At 40.4% G+C, this 24,775-nt stretch overlaps 1 protein-coding gene across 1 annotated transcript; it reads left to right on the top strand.

The window, feature by feature from the left end:
• Positions 1–116: 116 nt before the first annotated feature.
• Positions 117–24,420, top strand: Kdm4d (lysine demethylase 4D). Its single transcript, XM_036191630.1, has 2 exons — positions 117–425; positions 21,519–24,420. Exon 2 carries the CDS (start codon positions 21,845–21,847, stop codon positions 23,357–23,359), a length of 1,515 nt encoding a protein of 504 aa, XP_036047523.1. The 5' UTR covers positions 117–425; positions 21,519–21,844; the 3' UTR covers positions 23,360–24,420.
• The last annotated feature ends 355 nt before the right edge of the window (positions 24,421–24,775 follow it).

The raw sequence follows: 24,775 nt of genomic DNA, 5'->3' as shown, positions 1-24,775 counted from the left end.
TCCGGGTTTTTAACCGTTTCTCAGAGGCTGATGCAGCGACCAATCCGCAGAGACCCAACAGGAAGTTGGTGTGACGTCGTCGAGGGGCGGAGTCAATGCGGCTCAGGGGGCGGGCGTTTGAAATCAGTGCTTCGGAGTCGACCCTAAATATCATCCTGTGTCTTTGAGAACCAATTACTTAATCTCTCTTGCGTCTTTTCCTTCCCCGACCCCCTCCCAGACTCCTTGGCTGCGGCGCTGCGAGGACAGAAGGCGCCGGGGAGTCGGTCCGCGCCTCGCAAGCGTGAGATCTGAGGAGAGCGTGCCAACTGACCCAACGGCTCCTGCTCCTCAGTAGACCCCGCAGCCTAGGGACTAGAATTGTCACTTAAGTGGATATGAAGAAGGCGCAAATAAGTGCGGGGGCAGCCACGAGCTTTCCAAAGGTACCATTCCTGCGAAACCACCAGCCTTGGAGGCAGGGGTTTATAGTCGCATTGCTTGTTAAGATGTATATATAGAGAGAGAGATAGCTGAATGCATTAAGCGGTCTAGTGTGAGGGGAGATGCCAGGAGTGTTGACGACAGTGAGCATTTAGAGACCAGTGGGCCTGACTGTCAGGAAGAGCATGAGATGGAATTAAGATGGCTTCCCCAACGTTGTCATGGTGTCCCATCATTGAGAGCTTGAGGGACGGTAGCTTGGGTTCTCCAGTTTGTCCCAAGTGGAAGGGTCTCCCAAAACATTTGAACATTTCAGTGCCCTCCAATCCTCCCTTTGGAACTTTTAAATGAAGAAAGAATTAGAGAAGAAACCCCCTCCCTGTGAAGTAGAAGGTGAACTGCTTCTTTTTTCTTATGGAAGCTATATACCTCCCTCAGACTCACACAACCTAAGAACACTGCCATCATATTAGTGGCTCAAACCCAAAGCCCAAGATCCACTTCCTTCACTCTTGCCATTCTTGTCCAGTATTGTAAAAATTGTCCTGAGTTCATTTCCTGGCCACCACCCTCACTCAGGCCACTGTGGTTTTCCTCTTGGATTTATAATTACCTCCAAATGGTCTTTCCTATGGTTTTGCACAGAACGATCGTGTTTTGGGCACTTAGGATAAAATAGCCACGTGTCTTAACCTGATTCTGAGGTTTCTTTACAGTCTGTCTTCCTGGCTTCAGTCAGTCATGAGTACACCACACTCTAGATACACTTAACTGTGCATTTCTGTTTCTCAGAGAAAGGTGAGGTTCCATTGTTTCTTTTGAGTTTTGAGACAAGGTCTTGCTGTGTATAGCCCAGGCTGACTTTGAACTTAAGTTTTATGTCTCCTGATTGACAGTTCTCCTGCCTCAGCCTTCCCAGTGCAGGCATGCATTCTTCTGTTTTTTACAGTCTTGTACTGTGTTCTTTGCCTCTGCCCCAAGACAGCTATAATGCCATTTTCATGTCTTAGCCCACTGCTGCTTCCTCAGTGGGGTTTCCCCTGGCATGCATACTGTGCCCCCATTCCTCCAAGTTCTATGCGTTCATAATACTGAATATCAGCTGGCTTTACTGTTTGTTTTCATTATGCTATGCACCCTTTTCTTTTTGATGTGAGCCAAAGTATTGAGACTAAGCATCTGTGTGACTCTTAGCTGTGACTCCAGTTCTGCCCTCCCTAGCTGTGTACAGTTGGGCAAATTATTTTCCCTTTCATGCTCTCCATCCTTTGTGCAAAGGTGGTAATTCTTTCTGTTACTGTAGTAAGTGCATAACTGTAAAGTGCTCATAACTATTTCAGCAAGTAGACTCGATAAGTCAATATTGGCTGTTACTAATATTATTGTCTGTCTAATGGTATTAGAACCTAAATTCCAGAAAAGCAGGGACCCTCTTTATTTACTGGTATCCTCTGCATATAGAACAGTACATGGTACATAATAGGTGCTGAGTAAGTACTGGTTGAATGAATGAATGACATGTTATAAAATAGAGGAATGAAATTTCAATGGTAAGATGGTGACATGAACGTGCCTAGTTTTTAATATCCCAGCTGCCTTTATCAACCCCTCAAAAAGTCCATTGAAATGTTGACTTATTCACTAAACACAAGAAAAATTAGTTCACAAAATTAAAACCATTTGATTAAAATAGTCTGGAAGTATTATAGTATGATAGGTAAAAACAAAAAAGTTTTTAACTTACTGGACCTGATACTAAGAAAATGATACCATAAAGCTTTTGATTTTAATAGTGGGAACACTTAGGAAAAAGAAATGAAGTTGGAAAGATTTCTGTATTAACTAGGGTTCTCCAGAGGAACAGAGCTGATAGAGTGAATATATATTAAAGGAGAGTTTACCAGATTGGCTTACATGATGCAGTATGAATGTCCATACTGAGTAGAAAGAAACACAGTCCACAAGGCTACATGTCTCAGCAGTTGCAAACAGTCCCATTATGATTCTGAATGCCTGAAGGATTCCTTGAGAGCCACTGGTCTTCAGTTCATATTGGAAGACTAAAGAAGATGGATTCTGATGTCAACTAACAATGGTAGCAGCAGGGGAGAGGAACTGGCCAGCAAGCTGAGGACGGGAGAGAACTGGCCAGCAAGCTGAGGACGGGAGAGAACTGGCCAGCAAGCTGAGGACGGGAGAGAACTGGCCAGCAAGCTGAGGACGGGAGAGAACTGGCCAGCAAGCTGAGGACGGGAGAGAATTGGACAGCAAGTTGAAGACGGGAGAGGAACTGGCCAGCAAGATGGAAGGCAAGCAGGCCAAACCCAAGACTTTTCCCTAGGGCCTTCTTTTGTCTTCTCTGACTATCACTAGAAGGTGCTACTCTTATTTAGGATGGGCCATCCTACTTAAAATAATCTGATCAAGAAAATCCCTTACAGGTGGCCCTGTTAACTTATCTCTTATTGGATTCCAGGTCTCCTTTCCTAAAAGCTTTTTTGTTGTTGTTGTTTGTTATTGTTTTTCGAGACAGGGTTTCTTTGTGTAGTTTGGTGCCTTTCCTGAAACTCACTCATACCCCAGGCTGGCTTTGAACTCACAGAGATCCACCTGCCTCTGCCTTCCATGTACTGTGTGCGTCACTACCGCCTGGCTATAAAAACGTAAAGTTCACTTACCAGCTAACTTTCCTGGTAAAAAAAAAATCATATAACTTACTAACCTTTTTTGGTTTGCTTTAGTTTACAAGCACGGTATTGCTATGTAGCCCAGACTAGCCTCCAGTTTGCTATGTAGCTTAGGATAGCCTCATGGCAATTCTCTGCCTCAGACTCCTCTGTGCTTTTATTTTAAACTGATTACCACAGAATAGTAATTGCCCCCCCTCCAATTCTGCCTGCAATCATCTTACAGCCCCCTGCTTGCTCATTTTGTCCCTTGGCAATGTTTCTCCCTCCCCATCCTCATTCTTTAGGAGATTTTGTGTGTGTGCAGTTCATGTGTGTGCCTGTGAAGGCAATCCTCTTTCTTTAGAAGATATTGTGTATGTGCAGTTCATGTATGTGCATGAGCCTGTGAAGGTCCATGTCTGTGTCTTCCTCTATTGCTTTTCACCTTAGTTTTTGAAACTGTTTCTCACTAACCCTTAAGCTATTGGATTGGGCTAGCTTGGCTAGCCAGAAGCCCTGAAGATCCTCCTGTCTTTCCATCCCTGGGTTGACAAGTGTCCTCTGCCACACCTTGTTGGGGGTCAAAACTCGGGTCCTCATGCTTGTACAACAAGCACTTTACCAACAGAACCATCTCCCAAGTCCTATAATGGAAGATCTTTGAATTTAGAAATAGAATTCTCCTCTACAAGGATTCCTGGCCTGGCTTATCAGGCAGGTTACCCATATGTCACTAGAGATGAGGTGATCCTGTCTGAATCCTGGTACTCAGTCGTATTCCCAAAACCTTCTTAGTGACACATGTCCTGTCTCATCTCTTGCAGATTACACCAGCTTTATATGCACCTTCATTTTTAATATAGCAAAGGTAGTGTTTTAATGTGGTAAGATATTATATGCAATACCTGTGATTGCAAAATTGACTGTTTGCATGGAGGAGACAATGTATGTATTCCAGCTTCAAAGGTTATAGAAAAATCATGTCCAAAGGGGATAAAAGAAGTCTTAAAAACCTCAGAAGAAAATTTCAGAAAGTCTGGTACCTGCCATTTGGAAGGACAGTTTGATGAAGGCAGCACATCTCATGCCTTATAATAGACAATTTAAAAATCACTTTGATTTTAAATTTAAACTGGGTGTGGTGGCCCATACCTGTGGTCCCAGTACTTCTCAGGCTAAGTCTAGAACCCTGTCTAAAAATGTTTTTATTATGAGCTATGCCTGGATAGACAAACTTTTAATCCCAGCACTGGGAAGCAGAGGCAGAAGGATCTCTGAAATTGAGGTCGGTCTGGTCTACATAGAAAGATCAGGAGAGCCGGGCTACAGAAGTAAGTTATTAGTAGGAGATGGAAACAAAGTCAACAGCTAAATGTCAGATTAGAAGGTAAGTTTTGCAAAGTCTTTAGCATATACTTAGCTCTACTCCTGTGACTAATACACATAATGTTAAAAAAAAAAAAAAAAAAGCAAACAACCAAATAAAAACTGCAGAAAACCAGCCAGCTGTGACATCCTGGTTAATATTTGCCTAGTAAAGCTTTTCCAAATGAAATGAGTGAACAGATGAATGAATTAACCTGAACAGGAAGAAATCTTGTCTGGTGTAAAAGCTGTTTCTTTGTTTTAGATGTTTCTTCTTTTATGGTATATGTGAAATAAGCTGTTGAGCAGTTCACCACTGCACTGATCCCTAGGAAAAGGTCACTTCTCGTCTGCTCACCCAAGTCTTGATTGCAAAAGAAAACCTACAAGACACAGAGAAAGAAATTCCTTTCAGAAGATAATCTCTTAGTGAAAACTCATGTGATGGTCAGGCTCCTCTCTCTATTAACAAAATTCTATGTAGGCTAGCATCCCCCAATCCAATTATAATTGTAATCAAATATCTCTCCATTTTTACCAGTTGAATCATTTCCCCTACATCTACTAAGACTCATCATCTATGAACCCGATAGCTAAAAAAAAAAAAAAAAAAAAAAAGTGAACTTTTTCATAAGAAAAAAATGCATCCCTGTGACCACATACTTAGGTGTGAGCTGAGGAGTAGTGTTCAGGTCTTCACACTTGTACAGCAAGTAGTCTTACCGAATTAGCTCCCTAGTTCCCAAATATATTTTACTAAATGCCCATGAATGAATTTTTAAATGAAACTCAGTCTTGTCAACTTTGTGCTTTATGTATACATTAATGTTTATATGAACAAATCTTAACTTTTGTGTCTTTCTCTTGCCATCCCACTTAATGTGTGTTATGTGTAGCTGTGTGGAATTTGACTGTAAAAACTTACTCTATAAATCTAACTGTTATGTTTCTGTTACAGTGATATTTACAAATAAAGCTACTGCAGCTATTCTTGTCAGTGTGCAGAGGAGTACGCACGTGCATTTCATAGGAATCACATCAGTAGGGGGAGAACTCTCCTTGTGGAATCTCACCATGCCTGATACTGTCAGCATCTCAATTTCATCTGACCTGGCAGTGTGGGTAGTGACCTGTCATTGACATCTTGACTGTTTCCTTGATGTCTAATTCATGTTTATTATCTACTTTGGTTCCTTTTGTGAGTGGCTTTCCTGTTGAATTGTCTTTTCCTTACAGATTTCTGAATTCTTAATACTTTGTAGTAATTCCTGCTACTTATGATGCACATATAACTTCACACTTCTTTGCTTCTCATTTGGACATCTTGGATACTGAATTTGATAGATGGAAATCTTCCATTTGGGGGTAGTTCAACTTATTGGTCCTTTTTTTTTTTTTGTCAAATGCATGCTGTATTTTAGTTGAGAACGTTCTTTGGAATCATGCTGATACTCTCTGAAGACTTCATAGACCTTTCTCAGACACCAGGCATTTGTCTACTGTTATAGTGGTATCTTAACATCTAGTTCAGCAATTCTTATTATTCTTCCATTCTACCAAGATCTCTTTGCCCTTTGTATATTCAGGAGCCAACTGTCAAGTTCGATACACTTGGAGTTTTCACTGGAATAACATTGCATTTGCAAATTTAAGAAGTGATGTTTTTATGATACCAAGTCTTTAGATTTAGGCACGAGTCTGTCTTCCCATTTGTTTAGATCATCTTTGTTTTCTAAAGTGTGTCAGTATACTGCTTCTCTGTATATTTACATCACTGCCTAATAGAAATCTCATGAGCTCTTGCTGGCTCTAGGTGTCATTAATATTTAATGTTATTGTCAATGATATAATTCTTAAATTTTGATCATTTCTAACTGGTTTATGTAAGCATAATTGATTTTTGCATATATCTATTTTAAATTCAGAGAACTTGCCAAACTCTCCTGTTAATTCAAGTGGTTTACTCTGAATATTTTTATATACATACCATCTACCAATAATGACAATGTGTTTCTTCTTTTTCAGTCGCTTTCCATTCTGCTTTCCCTTTTTCCTGGCCTTGTATTGGTTAGAACTTCCAGGACAATGTTGAATAAAGCTTCTGATCCCAAGTGTCCTTGTTGTTTTCTTGGTCTGCAAGATAAGACTTTTTAAAAAAATTTATTTATTTTTATTTCACATACATTGGTGTTTTGCCATGGGTGTTGGGTCTCAGGAACTGAAGTTAAAGACAGTTGTGAGCTGCCATGTGGTTGCTGGGAATTGAACCAGGGTCCTCTGGAAGAGCAGTCAGTGCTCTTAACCACTATGCCATCTCTCCAGTCCCAAGATAAGACTTTTAACCTACTACTATTAAGTACAATTTTGCTGAAGGTTTGCAATAATATATTTTATGGTATTTTCTTAATATTTTTAGATTGCTGAAAAAATAATATATTTCAAAATGTCTTATATATTATACCTGATAGAGGGTTTTATTGTGACATTTTCATATGTGCATATAATATATTTTGATCATATTGATCCTACTTCCTCTTCCCAAATAATCCCTTTTCTGCTTTAACATCTACTTCCTTGTTTTATTTTGTGACCCAATGAGTTTCATTTGGGTTGCTTACTGGAGCATGGGCATCTTACCAGTGGCTGGACCACTGAGGAAAGTCTTCCTCTGGAAATCATTAATTACTTACAGATCTTCAGAGAGGAACGGGCCTTGTGAGTCTTTCCCTCTTCTCTGGCAGGATGCTGGCAAATCCAGTCTTGTGTAGTTATAGCACAGCTTCTGAGTTAGAGAGTGCAAAGGCTGTGTCATGCTCAAGAGTAGTCTTCAGCATGCTGTACCACTTCCTTGGGCATTGACATTCTTCCTGCCCTTCCACCGTATTTTCTGAACCTTAAAGAGGTGATACAAGTGTCCCATTTAGGGCTGAGCATTCAACAGCCATTTATTCCCAGCACTCTGATTAGTCAAGTGTCTACAGTTGCGGCATGCTTTGAAAAGAAGCTCCCCTGGTGAAGGCTTGACCTCACACTAGTCTGTAAGTGTAAACATCATGTTTAAAATGATGAGGTTTATTAAATACTGGTTTTGCATTTGATATTCCCTTTTAATATGTAAGTGTTAAATAGATTTATTTCAGGTTTTACCTAATCATTTATTCCTGGACTAAGCCATCTGGACCACAGTGCAGTCTTAGGGAGCTCATACTTTATTTAGGATTTTTGTGTCAGTGTTCAAAAGGGATATTAACTATTTTTCTTTTTCCTAGTGTCCTTAGGGTTAGTACCATAATACAAATTTGGAAGCATACTTCCTGTTCTCTGGGAAAATTTACCCAAGATTGGAATTATATTTAAAAAAAAAAAAAAAGGTTGGTAAAACTACCCAGTACAGCTGTCGTGAGTTTGGAATGTTCTAACAGTTTGGCTGATACTTCAATTTCTTTGATGGCTATGAATTTAGTTAATTTTCTCTTTTCTTGTGTCTATTTTTCTAGCAATCTATTCCCTTAATTTAAAAACTGTATTAGTATAAAATTATCCATACTCTTTTTCATTCTGCTTCCACTTCCTTTACAGTAATGGCCTCTGTCTTCCTAGCACTGGCCATTGTGTCTATTACTTTTGTTCTTCATCATTTTCACGTATATGAAAATTCTCAAAAGTTTGGGTTTCTCTGTACTCTATCTCATGTTGGTTTTGTATTTCATACATTTCTGGTCTCATTTTTAGTTCCTTTTAAAATTTTTTGAAAAATTTATTTCCAGATAATTGCCTACTTAGTTCATATAATTTTCTAGCCTTCTGCCTTACCTATTTCTTTAAGGTTTTCAATTTGTCTTTAATATTATTTGCTAATATACCACAAATTTGAAAAGTGGTATTTTTATTCTCATTTATGTAGAATAAATTTTCTATTTAACTTTTTGGTTCATTCTTATTAAGGGTTTATTTTAAAATATTTTCAGTTTTACAAATTTGGGAGTATTTTTGTCATTAATTTCTGACTTTATTATTTTGTACGTAAAGAACGTATTCTGAATATTTTTAATTTTTGCCATTTTAAAAACTTATAGCCATACTCCGTGGTCAGTTTTCTAAAGTATTTATAGTACTTGAAAAATTTATTTTGCAGTTTGGGAAAATACAATTCTGTATTTCTTTTGCTTTTTAATTTGATGTATTAATAAGATTCTGATGTCATCTCTGGGTCCCTTTATATTTAAAAGTCTTAGATTAGGTGATAAATGATGAGATAGATTAGTATTAAAGTTTAGATCAACTCTTACTACAATCTTCAATGAGTATAAAATTTTTGCTAAGTCAGGCAACATTTAGCATTTCACTAAAGGATGTTTCAAGTTGCCAAGAATTTGGTTTGTGTCAAGTTCCAAAGCAAAGGAGAATAAGAACTGAGTGACAGAAGTATGATAATATATGAAATGTTCTATACTCGGTGGTCAGTCAAAACAGAACTAATAAAAATAATCTTTAAGAAGGAATGTAAAATCAAGAAATAATGAGAAAAGTTTCTGTTTCACAAACACACAAATCCTAAGGCTTTGTAGAATGTAAGGAAACAGATATATTACTTTCATGCTTAAGGTATGATTGAAGTACATCAAGATTTGTGTAAATACCAGATAATAGGCAAGAGTGCTCCATTAAAGAGCTATGAAATCTGGCTGCAATTTTTTTTTTTTTTTTTTTAGTGATTTCAGTGTAATCCTAATTCCTATGAACAGGAGTGAATTGAATTTACTCTAGAAAGAATGCTCAAGTATAACTATAAATCTAGTCAAATTCTGCAAAGAGGATGGATATGGATGGTGAGATTTTGCATGCCAACTATCAATGATAAGTAATATAGAAATTAAAACAGGATAGTCACATAGACGTGTACAAATGAAGGAGTGGATGGAAAATTTAGAAACAGGACTTCTAAAAGCAAAAGAAAATGCTAATGTTCTCCCTAAACACAGTGTTTTATTTGAGGGGGGAGGTGGAGAAGGTGCCAACACAAAAATGGACTTGTAGACCCGTGGATCACAGAACAAACAAAAAAATTTGACATAAACCCATACTGCTAAGCCCCCTGGTTTTTGACAAAAGTACTAAAAATGGTCATTGGAGAAAAGACAGTTTCTTCAACAGGATTTCCACATGGAGAAGAATGAAACTAGATCCTTATCTCTCATCTTCCATCTAAGTCAACTGTAAGTGCATTTACATCCACATTGTAAGACCCCCAAATCTGAAGAGACTAGAAAAAATAAGACTTTCTGAACAGGACTCCAGTAGCTCAGGAAATCGGGACAATTACCAGCAAATGAGACTTGAAGAAATTGGAAGGTTTCTCTATAGCAAAACTAGTAAGCCACCTACAGAAGAGGAGCATTCTTTGCCAGCTGATAGAGTATTGGTACCCAGAGCACACAACTAAAGTGCTTAGCCATCTGGGGATGCAAATAAAGCCACTCAAGATTCCATCTTACCCCTGTCACAATAGCTATCAGGAAAATGACAACAAATGCTAGAGAGGATTTGGAGAAAGAGGAAGCCTCATTCACTGTTGATGGGAGTACAAACTGGTATTAGTCACTATGGAAATCAGTGTGAAGGTCTGGTTTTGCTTTTCAAAATGTAAAAATAGATCTTCCACATGACATAGCTATTTCATCTTTAGGCACCAAAAAGACTAAGTGTCCTACTTAAAAAGGTAATTACTCATTGTGTTCATGGCTGCTAGAAAAAGGAATTGCTAGGAAACTAAACCAGCCTACATGTTCATCAATAGATGAATTCATAATGAGAATGTGGGACATATACACAATGGAATTTTCAACCATAAAGAAAATGGGATTAGGGGCTGGAGAGATGGCTCAGAGGTTAGGAGCACTGGCTGTACTTCCAAAAGTCCTGAGTTCAATTCCCAGGAACCACATGGTGGCTCACAACCATCTGTAATGAGATCTGATGCCTTCTTCTGGCCAGCAGGCATACATGCAAACAGAATACCATATACACAATAAATAAATCTTTTTTAAAAAGTGGGATTAATCAATTGGCAGGAAAATGGATAGAACTGGAATATATATATATATATATATTCGAGACAGGGTTTCTCTGTGTAGTTTTGATGCCTGTCCTGGATGTCGCTCTGTAGATCAGGATGGCCTTGAACTCACAGAGATCCACCTGACTCTGCCCCACCCCCAAGTGCTGGGATTAAAGGCTTGCACCACTGCCGCCCAGCTGAACTGGAAAATATATTAAGTGAAGTAGCCCAGACTTAGAAAGACAAATACTACATGTTCTCATATGTGGATCTTAGCTTCGAATTTTTTATTTATTTGTATCTACATAGGTGTTGAAGAACAAAGATGTCAGAAAACTAGAAAGCTGTAAGAGAAGCAAAAATTACAGCAGAAAATTATAAATAAATCTCAGTCATGCTATATTTGAAACCTAAAAGTTATAATTAATTGAGTTAGCATCTGACCATTTATGGAGAATTTCAAATTCTGGATTGTGTTCTATTTGCTATTTATTGCTGTCCAAATTTACTTCCAGATCTTCTGATTTCCATTGGGCAAAAGTAAGTAAATAAAAGACACATTTGTGGCCTCAAGAAGAGTGACTACTTAAACTAGACGTAAGGGAGTGAGTCATAATGGAAAAGTAATAAATTTAATTGCATTTAATTTTTTCAAAATATGTCTGGCTTATAATTTAAATGGAGTTTATGAGTTAGAAGTAAGGTATTTGCAACAAAATAACAGTCAGAATTTGTTCCAGACATTGAAAGTTTACATGTTAACAAGAAAATAGTCTAACTGGACAACCAACTTTAAAAAACTACTGTTATAATTCATAGAACCAAAACTAAGGAAATCTTAGTAAGCCAACAATAATGAAATAAATGAAATAAATCAATCAAATTGTCGACAATCCAAGAAGCTGACTAGCAAGTGCTCCTGGAGGAAAGAAGAAACAAAACTGACCTATTCTGTTGGTATATTTTTAGGGTGGCCACCAGGTAGACCACACTGACACTGACGTGCACAGATTCAGTGGAACACAGATCTCAAAAGCACTTATAATCAACAAATTTTCAAAATAGTGTCAGGACAATTCAAGGAGAAAATAATCTTCAGAGAAACCCTGTCTGGAAAAACAAAACAAACAAACAAAAAAACAAACAACAACAAAAAACCAAAACCAAAACAGTGCCAAAGCAACTGACTATCCAACTACAAAAGAGTGAGTTTGGATTCCTATGCAAAACTTAATTTCAATTGAGATCATAGACTTAAAGGTCAAACAAAACCTTAGTAGACAGTACAGCAAATGCTTTGTGACCTCAGACTAGTAACTAATTAGTGCCTCAGACACAGTACTAATGCCAAGTAACAACTTAGAACATTGGCAGATTGGACTTGGTCAAGTTTTAAGATTTGTGTTGGGTGCTGTAGCACATTCCTGTATCCCCAGCAGCTGAGAGACTGAGCCACATTGATAGGCCCTGTCTCAAAACACCAACCCAAACAAAAAGATCCAAACATGCACTTCAGAAGACATACTCAAGATTTAAAAAAAAAAAAAAAAAGACCTCTTACAATTAAGAAATAAAATAAAGCAAAAGGTTTGAACAGAAATTTCTCCCAAAGCATGCTGAATGGTCAATAAGCCTATGATAAGATCCTCAATATAGTTAGTCACTAAGGAAGTGCATGTTAAAACCATGATGATCACCCTTGGAATTTCTCTGGGAAAGAAGACAGTAACTGTTGGAGATGTCTATGCAATCGACACCCTCATAAATGTTTGTGGAAGAAAAAAAATGCTATCTCTGGAAAACTAACAATTTCTCAAAATGTTATATAGAGCTGTGAGTTGGTCCAACAATTTTAGGTGTTGAGACAGACTTGTCCATGAATGTTCATAAGAGCATTGTTGGTAATAGCCTCAGAGTGAGAACAACCTAAATTTATGTCAACTGATGAATGGGTAAGTAAAATGTGGTCTATCTGTACACCATAGAACATTAATTGGCTATAAAAAGAAACAAAATACTGGTATGTAATAATACAACACAAATCTCAAGAATTTGCTGCATGGAAGAAGCCGTGTACAAAAGACCACATATTCTAGATTTCACTTACATTAAATATCAAGAGTAGGCAAATTGAGAAAGTAGAAGGGTTGCCTTGGTGTGGATGGGAGTGAGAAATGGCTGAAGATGGAAACAGATGCTTTTTGGGGTGATAGAAATGCTTTACAATGAGTTTGCAGAGGTGATTGTACATCACTACATGTAAAAAGCACTTTAGCTGCCCAGCATTAAAGTGTACATTTCAGTGTGTAAATTCTGGCTCATTAAAGATTAAAAACTGCCTGAAGCAAATGTGAAAGGTGAAGTTACCAATTTTTACAAGTTGGATTGTAAGCTTTTGTCATAGATTATCTGATTTCTGTTTGTTTCAGAGGGCTCCACAGTGCAACCCTGCCTGTCCTGGAACTCACCCCTTATCCTGGGTTACCCTCAATCTCATGGTCCTCTTGCCTCTTCTGGAATGCTGAGATTACAGCATCAACTACTATACGTGTGTGTGTGTGTGTGTGTGTGTGTGTGTGTGTGTGTGTGTGTGTGTCCATTAAAAAAAACTGGGCATGATGGAGCATACTTCTAAGCCCAGCATTCAGGAGGCAGAGGCAAGTGGATCTCTGGGTTCAAAGCCATCCTTGTCTACAGAGCAAATTACAGAACAGCCAGGGTTACACAGAGAAACCCTGTCTACAAAACAAAACAAAACCAACAACCCCTCAGACACCACAAATTTCTGTGCCCTACTTTCTGGTTTAAAAATGTAGAGCTGGGCATGGTGGCACATGCCTTTAATCCCAGCACTTGGGAGGCAGAGGGGTGGATCTCGAGTTTGAGGCCAACCTCACCTACAGAGCAAGTTCCAGGACAGCCAGGGTTACATAGAGAAACCCTGTCTTGAAAACAAAAACAAAAAACCCACGAGAGACTAAAATTCCTGGACCCCTGTTACTAATTTTAAAATGTATAGCTGGGCATTGTGGCACACACCTTTATCCCAGGACGTGGGAGGCAGAGGGGGGATCTCTGTGAGTTCTAGGACAGCTAGGGCTATAGAGAGAGACCCTGTCCTGCCCCCCCCCCCAGTATAAATTTCAAGTCTTTTAATTAGACTCACCTTTAGATATTTCCAGGTGTCACCATCTCCAAAGGAAATGACTAGGTTCCTACTAGAGCACTCAAAGCAAACAGCAAACACAGCAGTTACTTAGTGCCTGCTTAAATACATTTAACTTGATACAGGGGAGCCGAACATCCTCATAGAGTGAACACGGAAAGAAAATGCAGTGCAGAGAGCAAATGAAACAAACCTAAAACAAACTAAACCTCTCAGAAGAGAAAGTCTGCAGCAATTAATCTACAGTAGGCTTTCAACACAACTAAAGTAGTTTCTGGAACTGAAAAATGATAGGAGGCTTGGCTAATAACGAAAGAACAAAATGTTGAAGAGAGAGGTAATCAAGTTAAGGGCTCAGTCATGAGGCTTGGTGCCCAAGTGTTGGCTTCTGCAGAGATGGAGAGGAGAAATGGAGTCGGAAAGGAAACCTGAAACTAAGACTGTTTCACAGCAATGCACAGCAGGAGTTTGTGTGAGGCATGCCTAGAACAGTAGCTGAGCAGACTCACCATTCATACCTTAACAAAACTGTAGAAAACAATCAGAGGAATATTCTAGAAGTGTGCACAGACCTGGAGCAGAATTTCTACAAGGATTAGCAAGCTGGTGCGTTTTGAGTTTTTGAAAAGAAGCCAGGAGAATGTCTGTAGAATTCTGAAAGGAAATCACGAGCATAGAACAAAGATTTCTTTAGATCCAAACTCTAGCAAACAGGTGTGTTATTTATAGTCACCCAATAACTTTAAGGCTCTTGTTTCATAGTCAGGAAACTTTTGACATGATTCTTGCCTTATCAGAGCTGAAGCCAGAATTCTTAACACAGCTTCTTGACAGCAGCAAAGATGGTAGACACTGACCTAGGAAGACAGCCTAGATAAGTTTTGCCGTGTATATTTGTGATGGATGTGGCGAGTTTGCAGAGGCAACGGTGACAGAAATACTAGATGGAAATGAGTTTTGCTCAGCATCTTTGGTGCCTTGGGTAAGAGAAGGTTTTATGAATACCCAGTACAGATTGTTGGATATTCTTCCTAGATGCAGTCTTCAAACCCCTTCTGGAGATCCTTAACCTCCAATGAGGCTCCAGGGATGTTCCCAGTGGCTATTCCTTGCCTAAGCAAGTGAGTACACAAGGAAGGAGCCTGAAGGCTCTAACACAGAGTGGTGATCTCTGGATTATGGAGGATGAAACTGTCAGGGTGCAGGCTGTACAACTACCTAGGAATACTGGCTCAGCTTCAAGCAAGCATGAGGGCTCCAGGAAGAGTATTTCTGAAAAGAGAAATTTGCTTCAGAACCCAGTTTGCTTTGTGCACTTCAATTCAAATTTCTAGAAATGAATCAGAGAATGAGTATGTATAAAACAGAGAAGAGGAAAATTTATAAATATTATTCACTACACAAATCAGCTGTGATTAATTTTATGTGGCAAAGATTCAGTACTTTAACTAGAACATTTGCTAGAACTAAGAGAGGGCAGGGATAATCTATGTGTGTTGGGAAGGGGCATCACAGAATAAAATCACAGCCTTTATTGTATGTGTTCATGATATCTGAGATTGAAAAGTCTAAAAACACAAAAAGCAGAAGAAATACTAAACTACACACGCAGCTGGCTTTGGAGAACAGGAATGCAGGAGAGGATATGTATGGACGAGGCTTCTCTCAGTTGTATGCTATAAATTTTACTGTAATTTAAGCCAAAGGGAGATTGTGTTACAGTGTTGAGTCATGTACAAGACTTGCAGACTCACTAGGGGGTGTATCTAAAACTTATAATATATTGAGTGATATATCTTTGTAAGGAGGGCTCTTTGTAGTTGTATACCACTATCACCATCCCAGGTCCCATGCTCCAGAAAGTAACTAGAATGAAGTTAGTAACACTGTGCCCAGTTTATCACAGACCACAGTGAAGTCATAATGTGACACTTACATGGCTGGATTTAGAGACCAAATCCCAGTCTTCAGGATTTATGTCACAATATAACCTTTACCAATTCTTCCTGCTAAGTATATTTTTTTATACCCATACTTCCTATATACTCTTGACTTGAATGTCCACAGGAAATATTGGCATTGATAGGTACAAACATACAGGAAAAGCCACCTTTTCACTTTCCTGTAGCATGAATCTTAAAGGTACTTATTAATTGTGGTGATATTTTATTTGTACTGAATTGTGATTTTATTTGTATGTTAATAAAGTTGCCTTGGGGTTAGAGCAAACCATAGCAGAAGCTGGGTGGTGGTGGTGCATGCCTTTAATCCCAGCACTTGGGAGGCAGAGCTAGGCAGGATCTCTGTGTGTTCAAGGATACAGCCAGCATGGCGACACATGCATTTAATCTCAGTACCAACCATAGAAGACCTGGAGGTCTGTATAGACAGGCAGTGACGAGGAGGTCATGTGGTTGGGTTTACAACCAATGAGAAGGCAGAACAGAAAGTCTATAAAAACGAGAAAAACACAGGCAGTTGGTCTCTTGCAGAGAGGAAAGACAGAGCAGCAGTCAAGGGTAAGGTTTTCAGCTCTCAGCTATTGCTCTGACTTCTTGGCTTTTAACTCTGCAATTGGCTCTGTGTTTCTTATTTAACAAGATGGTTATATCTACAGTTAATAAAATAAAGCCTGAGGCCAGTTATTGGGGTGAATGCTGGAAGATCAGAGAAGCAGAACAAGCCACAGCTACTTCACCTCTCCAGTTCCTCAGCTGATCCTGTTTTCTCAGACTGGAAGCCTCTGAGTCCTCATCCAGATGAATCTCAGCTGAACTGCTGCTCCAAAGCCTAAAAGCTTAACCAGCCAAATGCTTAACCAGCCAAATGCTTCTAGTTTCTGGTCCTCACGCCTTATATATCTTTCTCTTTCTGCTGTCACTCCCTGGAATTAAAGGCTCATTTCTGGGATTAAAGGTGTGAGTCACCATGTTTGGCTGTATCCTTGAACAGATGGATTCTGCCTCTGGAATGCTAGGATTAAAGGCATGTGCTACCACTGCCTAACATCTATGTTTAATATTGTGGCTGTTCTGTTCTCTGACCCCAGATAAGTTTATTAGAGTGCACAATATTTTGGGGAACACAATACCACCACACTTTCCCTTTCATTTGCAGCTTATGAGGAATGGATCACCAAGGTGTATGGGGCAGAGACATACCCTGGGCCTTGGGTAAGAAAACAAACACAGCTCTAGAAGCAATGCATTCATTGCCTTCTGTGCCTACTGGAGGTGAAAGCTGCCTGCCAAGCAGACTGCCTCCTGGGAGCTCCCATTTCAGTAATTTTCCTTAAGCACCTGCTAAATAGTAACCATGAGTTTGGAAGACAGAATCCTCACCCAGGCCTTGGACTAGTAAAGACTTCATGCAGCAGTGTCTTAGCTTGGCTTAGAATGCATGAATTGAAACTTTGGTGAAGGCAGAAAGAAGTAAAGAGAGAGAGGAAGAGACCACGAAGTCAAGGATGATGGCCAGAAGTATTTGACATGAACCAATAATTCATACAAGGACATGCACAGCAGTGCATTTGGGTGGGAGGAGCCATGAAAACAATAATTTAAATGCCATCTTTTTTATTTCACCAAACTCAAAGTGACAGGAATAGGATTTGTATTTTGACAAACTTACAAAGGACCTAAAGGAGATAAGAGAGCAGATAGTGGTGAAATGTGAAAGTTTGAAGTTTAAAATTAGATGGAGAAATACATGCCAATTTATAAAATCCTACAAAAGAGTCCTAAATTAGCAGGAAGCCAAGCAACAGTTATCTCTACAGGACCCGAGGGCCTTAGGATGCCATGGCAGTGGGCACCTCTGGAAAAGAGACTTTTTCTCTGAGATCTAGGACATTGTCACTCAGACAGAGCAGAAGATTATGGTTCATGTTCTACAGCAGGAGCAAAGCTAGTTTCTGGACTGGAGGTTTCTAGGAATCATTAGGAGTGAGCAAAGTTAGGTGAATGTTCACAAGTTAGATAGTGGAAGTTTAAGCTGCTGTTTTCCTTCGGGTGGAGAAAGAAGACCTGTTGCCTCCAGGAGAAAAGTTGGGAGACCCTTCATTGCTGAATATGAACCTAGAGGAAGCAAGTGGGTCCCCGTGCAGGTAGGCACTGTACTCCCAAGTTTCCAGACAGCTTTCCTGTTCTGCAACCAGCTCAGGACAGCGGGTTGTTTGAGGATGATTTGAATGTATATATGAAAGACCAAAACCAAGACAAGCAACCTCTTCAAAGAGGTCAGATTAAGGGACAAAACTCTAAAAACCATGAATATTTTAGCATTTTTTAGAGATAAATGTGTCTGAAAAACAAGATCAATATGAAAAGGGGAATCCATACAAGCAGCAAAAACAAAGGCAACAGGAATGACCTATTGCAAATCAAAAGTTCAACAGAAGTGAAAAATATAAGATAAGAAAAAAATCTCAGAAGATGCTGTATAGTGATTTAAAAATAGAGAATTGGAAGGAATAAAAAGATATGTTCAATCCACAGGCATTCCAGTGTCCAGTTAACAGGTGATGCAGAGGAGAAGAGCAGGAGAAGCCATGAAAGAAGACACTTGGGAACTTCATGAAGATAGCCTGGTTTGTCAGGTTAATCAATTTAAGGACACTGGGAGAGAAGCTTTCTGGGGCAAAGGGGAGAGCCAGACCAAATGAGCCCACCACAGACAGCATAGGTAGCTTATCCATAAAGAACAAGGAGGCAGCTACAGCACAACCCACAGAACAGTCCTAAAAGTTAATGAGACCCAGAAGAGAAAGTGTAATTCTCACATAAGAAGAAAAAATTAAGATAATACTTCCATGTGTTTACATAGGGAAGTATATACAACATAAAACATTAAAAATACATTAAACATTTTAATTCAGTGGAATTAAAGAAATATAAGAAATATGCCAAATAGGCAGAACTACATCTAACAAAGGACTTGGGGTGTATCATGTTTATATTATATGTAAAATGTTCATATAAATAGGTTGGAAACACACCACTGTTAGCAAAAAAAACAGACAAAAGAGAATGAGAGCCAGGTGGTGATGACGCACGCCTGTAATCCCAGCACTCAGGAGGCAGAGGCAGGTGGATCTCTCTGAGTTCGAGACCAGCCTGGTCTACAGAGCTAGTTCAGGACAGGCTCCAAAGCTACAGAGAAACCCTGTCTTGAAAAAGAGAGAGAGAGAGAGAGAGAGAGAGAGAGAGAGAGAGAGAGAGAGAGAGAGAAGAATGAGGTAATATGATGAGATTCAAAGGCCAGCACTGGTGAAAAATGTTTTATCTTCAGGGTTATCCAAGAAATGTAAATTATAACTTGAGTTATACGTCACCAAATAGTAAAAGGCTTTAAAAATAAGTTTGTAACATTGGGGAATTATCATTTCTTAGAGAAAAGCTTTGGCACTATGTACTAAAGATCTTAAAATAATGCTACAATAAAGTCATCTCATTTACAAGTATGAACTCTGAGGAATTTTATTCAACCAATATTTTACTGGATGTGCTGTTTCACATACTTAAAGCTGAGGTAAATATTTGCATGTGGTTGGTAATAACTGTGGACATATGAGCAAATAATAACTGTCCAGTGACAGAAGAGGTGAATCATTTATTTCTAGAGGAGGAAAGATCCTCAGTGTGGTATTTAAGTCACCTTTTAAATTACCTCATTTTTTTAGACTATATATACTTTCAGGGCCTCAGGGGAAGATCCAACACAGAGAAGCAAAGTTGAAAGCATGAGTATTAAAGGGACTGTGACAGTGAGTTATACAGAAGGGAAAGACAGATCAGCACCAACTAATACCAACAGCATGATAGGAAGAACGTTATGAAGAATGAGAGTTGAACTTGGAGATAAGGTTGCACTCATATGGTGGGTGGTGGTCTGGGGGCGGGGTAATCCAAGGAGAAAAAGGAAATCCAGAGAAGAGAGTTAGTGCCCTGGAGGTCAGGGACTTGGAGGAAGGGGAGCTATTCCACAAACCACCCTTATGAATAAGGGTGACCCCTAGAGCGCCATCTAGTGGGAGGGGCCAGTTTGTCATGGAAGACTCTTGAATGCAAACTTTGAAGTTTTGACACATTTTAGTACTGAAATGAAGGTGAAAAGGAAACAGCTTTACTCATGAAAGACTGGTGACTGGTAATAACGAAAATGGTGATAGTGTTTGCTTAACAGCCGGAAGTCCTGGAGTGAACGCGAGGTGCTAAGGACTAGCTCAGGAAAGGAGTATCCTCTCCTTGGAGGAGAGCAGGAGGGAGAGGCTGCAACCAAGAGGAGACAGGGCGCTGTGGGCTGACGGGCCTCATTTAATTCTGTCTGCAATAAAAGAGTTCCAAGTGCCTACAATAAAGTTCTAAGACCCGTGGGAAAAAGTGTGACATAGAGACGAAACTCTAGGTATACTGGGTGGAATACAACAGGACCAGATGGAACTTGGGACTGAGGACTCAAGCTAATGGGTTTTCATATCATCTTCTCCACATGACAGTCTTCATAAAGTGGGAGTGCTGATGGAGCCAACTCCACGGAATAGCTGCGAGGTGGAGGGGGAGGATATGAAACTTTTTAAAAGTCCCAACCAACCAAGGTCAAGGTGATAAACTCCTAAAGAGAGCTAGAGGAGACGAGAAGAGATAGTATTTTGTTGAGAAGGAAGATGAGGGTCAAGTTCATCTAGTCAGGAAGGGGAGAATAGAAGAACTAAGGATTTGGGGAGAGAGATTGTGACAGGAGAGAAATAGTTTGTAACAGCACAGAGCAAAAACTAGGGAAGATCCCAAGACAGATACAAAACAAGCATCCAGTTTAAAATGTGGCTAGTCTAGAAACCACTTTCAGTATCCCATGCTTTGCACCCCCGTTTCCCAGTACCCTCACCAAAATGTTTGACCTGATGGAGAAATGAACCTTACAATGAAATAGTTTCTCCTCTCCTGACTCCCTCCTTTTCTTTCTTATATAGATTAGATGAAACAGTCCATCATCACTATTCTTATGTAGACTAGATGAAACGGTCCATCATCACTATTCTTATGTAGACTAGATGAAACAGTCCATCATCACTATTCTTATATAGACTAGATGAAACAGTCCATCATCACTATTTTTATATAGACTAGATGAAATGGTCCATCATTACTATTCTTATGTAGACTAGATGAAACAGTCCATCATCACTATTCTTATGTAGACTAGATGAAACAGTCCATCATCACTATTCTTATGTAGACTAGATGAAACGGTCCATCATTAGTATTCTTATATAGACTAGATGAAACAGTCCATCATCACTATTCTTATATAGAATAGATGAAATGGTCCATCATTACTCTGTGGTTTCTCTTCCATCCAACCACCAACACTCTCTGGACCTTCTCTCTTATACAGAGCCATGGCTCTGGTCTGATTGAATACTAACATTTCCATTTCTCATACATTTGGACAGCCCTTACTCATATCTCTGTCACCCTGTATTGGTCTGTGCAAAGCATTTATGTGACCATAAAATCACACAATGTGAGTTAAGGAAATTCATGACCCATATTTACATTTTTTCTTAACAATCTCTTTAAATTCTAATTACCTAGATTTTTAAAAATATTTGGTTCATTTCTAATCACTCTTTTCTTTCTAATCCAATTATTCATGCTTCTTTGACTTTAGTGTTTATCTCCCCCAACTATGTTAAGGTAATACAGATCACCATGCTATGAATGACACAATGAGCTACTGTGTACAGACAGTATGCTAAGGACCAACTTCTAAAATCACTATAAAATTGAATGTTTCATTTCTATTTTGCTTAATGTTTCAAACTTTATTCTTTCAGATTTTGTTTTAGTTACTTCCCTGAAGATAAGATTTTACTGCAGCCTTGTCTGTGCAATCCAACAGATGACAAAAGGAAAGACCCAGGTCCCAACAGAGGAACACGGTAGAGCCTGAGGCCCTTCAGCGCCTGGACTGAGCTGATGCCAGGGTGCTGACTCTTAGTCAGTCAGCAAACCTAGGAAGGCTGTTCCTATTACATTCACAGAAGCTGACAGGTAGATCCTGCTACATCATACTCACAGCAATTCATTTATTAAAAAAAAAAACCAAAACTGCTTCCTCAATCCTGTGTAGATATTGGAGTTTAGTATTTCAATTGAAGCTATGAAGTCTAAGACCAACTGTGCTCAGAATTCAAACTGCAGCATAATGATATTTCGTCCAACCAAAGAAGAGTTTAATGATTTCGACAAGTACATTGCCTACATGGAGTCCCAAGGGGCACACCGAGCTGGACTGGCCAAGGTCATCCCACCCAAGGAGTGGAGAGCCAGGCAGTCCTATGAGGACGTCTGGGACATCTTAATAACCACTCCCCTCCAGCAAGTGGTGTCCGGCCAGGCAGGTGTGTTCACCCAATTCCATAAGAAGAAGAAAGCCATGACAGTGGGACAGTACCGTGACCTGGCCAACAGCAAAAAATACCGGACCCCGCCACACTGGAATTTTGAAGATCTGGAGAGAAAATACTGGAAGAGTCGATTCTTTGGGTCGCCAATCTATGGGGCAGATGTCAGCGGCTCCCTGTTTGATGAGAACACTCAGTATTGGAACGTGGCGCACCTGGGAAGCATTTTGGACCTCTTGAAGCAGGAATGCGGCGTTGTGATTGAGGGTGTCAACACGCCCTACCTGTACTTCGGCATGTGGAAGACCACCTTCGCGTGGCACACGGAGGACATGGACCTGTACAGCATCAACTACCTGCACTTTGGGCAGCCCAAGACGTGGTATGCGGTGCCCCCTGAGCATGGCCGACGCCTGGAGCACCTGGCCAGGCAGCTGTTCCCGGGCAGTTCCCAGGGCTGCCAGGCCTTCCTGAGGCACAAGGTGGCACTCATCTCACCCACTGTGCTCAAGGAGAATGGCATCCCCTTTGGCCGCATGACGCAGGAGGCCGGGGAGTTCATGGTCACCTTTCCCTATGGCTACCACGCTGGCTTCAACCATGGCTTCAACTGTGCAGAGGCCATCAATTTTGCGACCCCGAGGTGGATCGACTATGGCAGGGGGGTTTCTCAGTGTAGCTGTGGGGAGGCCAGGGTGAGCTTCTCCATGGACGCCTTTGCTCGGGTCCTGCAGCCCGAGCGATATGAGCTGTGGAAATGTGGCCAAGATCAGGCAGTTGTGGACCACACAGAGACTATGGGGTCTACCGGCCAGGAGCTTACCACCTGGCGGGTGATCCAATCACCAAGAAAAACTCGAGGACTGAGGCATCTCCGGTTTCGCCAGGGCTCACACTCTCTTCTGCCTACAGCCACTGGCAATAAGATTCCTTGCAGCTACAGGCAACCATCAGATGCCAAAGTTGATGAGGTCCAGGAGCCTGATCCGGCCCCAGCCACACCACCTACTCTGGGTCTATCTTCTGGTCACCACTTGTCAACTGGAAGACGTAGTCTTGGTCGTCGTCCTTGTGAACTGGGAGTTCAGGAGTCCACCAGTGAGGCTCCAGTCAAGAGGCGCCAGCCAGCAGAACGAGCAGACACAAGTCTGAACCCAGAGCTTCCATCCCAGTCTGTGAGTGAAGACTTGATAGTCAACCCTGTACCTTTGAGCCCTGGCCCACAGCATCCTGTGACAGTTTCTGAAGGTGGATTGACCTGTGACCCCTAAATGTATGTCCTGCCTTACAGCTCATTGCCTGCACTCAGGAAGCTTGCTAAGGTCATTGCCTCGGAGTTTTGACTGAGTTTGCAGGACACTGGCCACGCCTGAGAGAGCTCCTTGTCAGTTCTAAGTGCTAAACTTGCATGCACTTTCCTCTTTGCAGAACATGGCAAGCCTCTGGATACTGGTAACTCCTGGGCTTCCAGCTGAGGTTTCATTGGCTGATCATTTTGGGTTTCAGAGAGCTAGGTGCAGCTGAGGTTGCTCAAAACTGACCTCTCATCCTCTAGGCCAACTGTAGAGAAAGATGAAAATTCAAGTCCCCCCCCCCTTTATTCCATTTCTTGCAAAATGTCAAATGTTTGACCATTAGATTAGTAGTCTCACACACACACACACACACACACACACACACACACACACACACAAAGTCAAAAATCATTTGAGAGTCACAGATGACTTCTCAAACTTGGTGTATTAAGAATGTATCTTACTCAGTGTTCCCAAATAAAGGCAAAGCAGCCAAAATGTTGAAATTAGACTTTATTTCCAATATTGTAGTTTCTGACAGTGGGATCTTTGGGACAATGATACTTCCTCTGTTTCATGTCTAACCTAGAAGAATAAGTCATTCTGCAGTGAACATTTTCTATTTGTTTCTCCCATAGCACACTTCCCATTTACGCCTAAGCCTATCCACATTTTTATACACCAGTGCGTGAGTGTGTGTTGTATATCTAAGAGTGTATGAACCAGGGTGAAAGTGTGGAGGACAGAAAATATTTGAGTATTTGGTTTTCCCCATGTGCCATGTGGGCCCTAGGGATCCCACTCAGATGAAAAGACTTGGTGGCAATCATCTTTGCCCACTTAGCCATCTCACTGGCCCAATGCCACCTCATTTCATTGTGAGGCAAATTCATGTGGCCATCATGAATCACCACTCCATGAGTTCTTCTTACCTCTATGCCTGAACACAAATGAGCTTCCTTCTATTCCCAGAAGAACAATCTCCAAGCCAGTGTTTCTTTACTTTGGGGGTCAAACGACCTTTTCAGAGGGGTCACATATCAGATATCCTGCATATTAGATATTTCTATTATGATTCATAACAATAGCATTCATTACAGTTATGAAGTAGCAAAGAAAATAATTTTATGGTCGGGGGTCACCACAACATGAAGAACTGTATTAAAGGATCGTCACAGCATGAGGAAGATTGAGAACTATTGCTTCAAGGTCCATGTCAGTCTCTGGCCGTTGCTGGTTCTGCAGATAGAATATGGTGCCCTCACCCTGTTTTATTCTACAGTTGGGCCTCAGAAAGGCTCCCTGTGCTGTGCAGTCTTCTAGGGTGACATGGTCCAGCCTTGCCCTCATTCACATGTCTGATATTGTCTATGGAAGGTCAACAAGATGGAG

This window comes from Onychomys torridus, chromosome 7, assembly GCF_903995425.1.
Source record: "Onychomys torridus chromosome 7, mOncTor1.1, whole genome shotgun sequence".
NCBI lineage: Eukaryota > Metazoa > Chordata > Mammalia > Rodentia > Cricetidae > Onychomys > Onychomys torridus.
The sequence above is the reverse complement of the archived record's forward strand: the minus strand, read 5'-3'. Positions and strand labels throughout refer to the sequence as shown.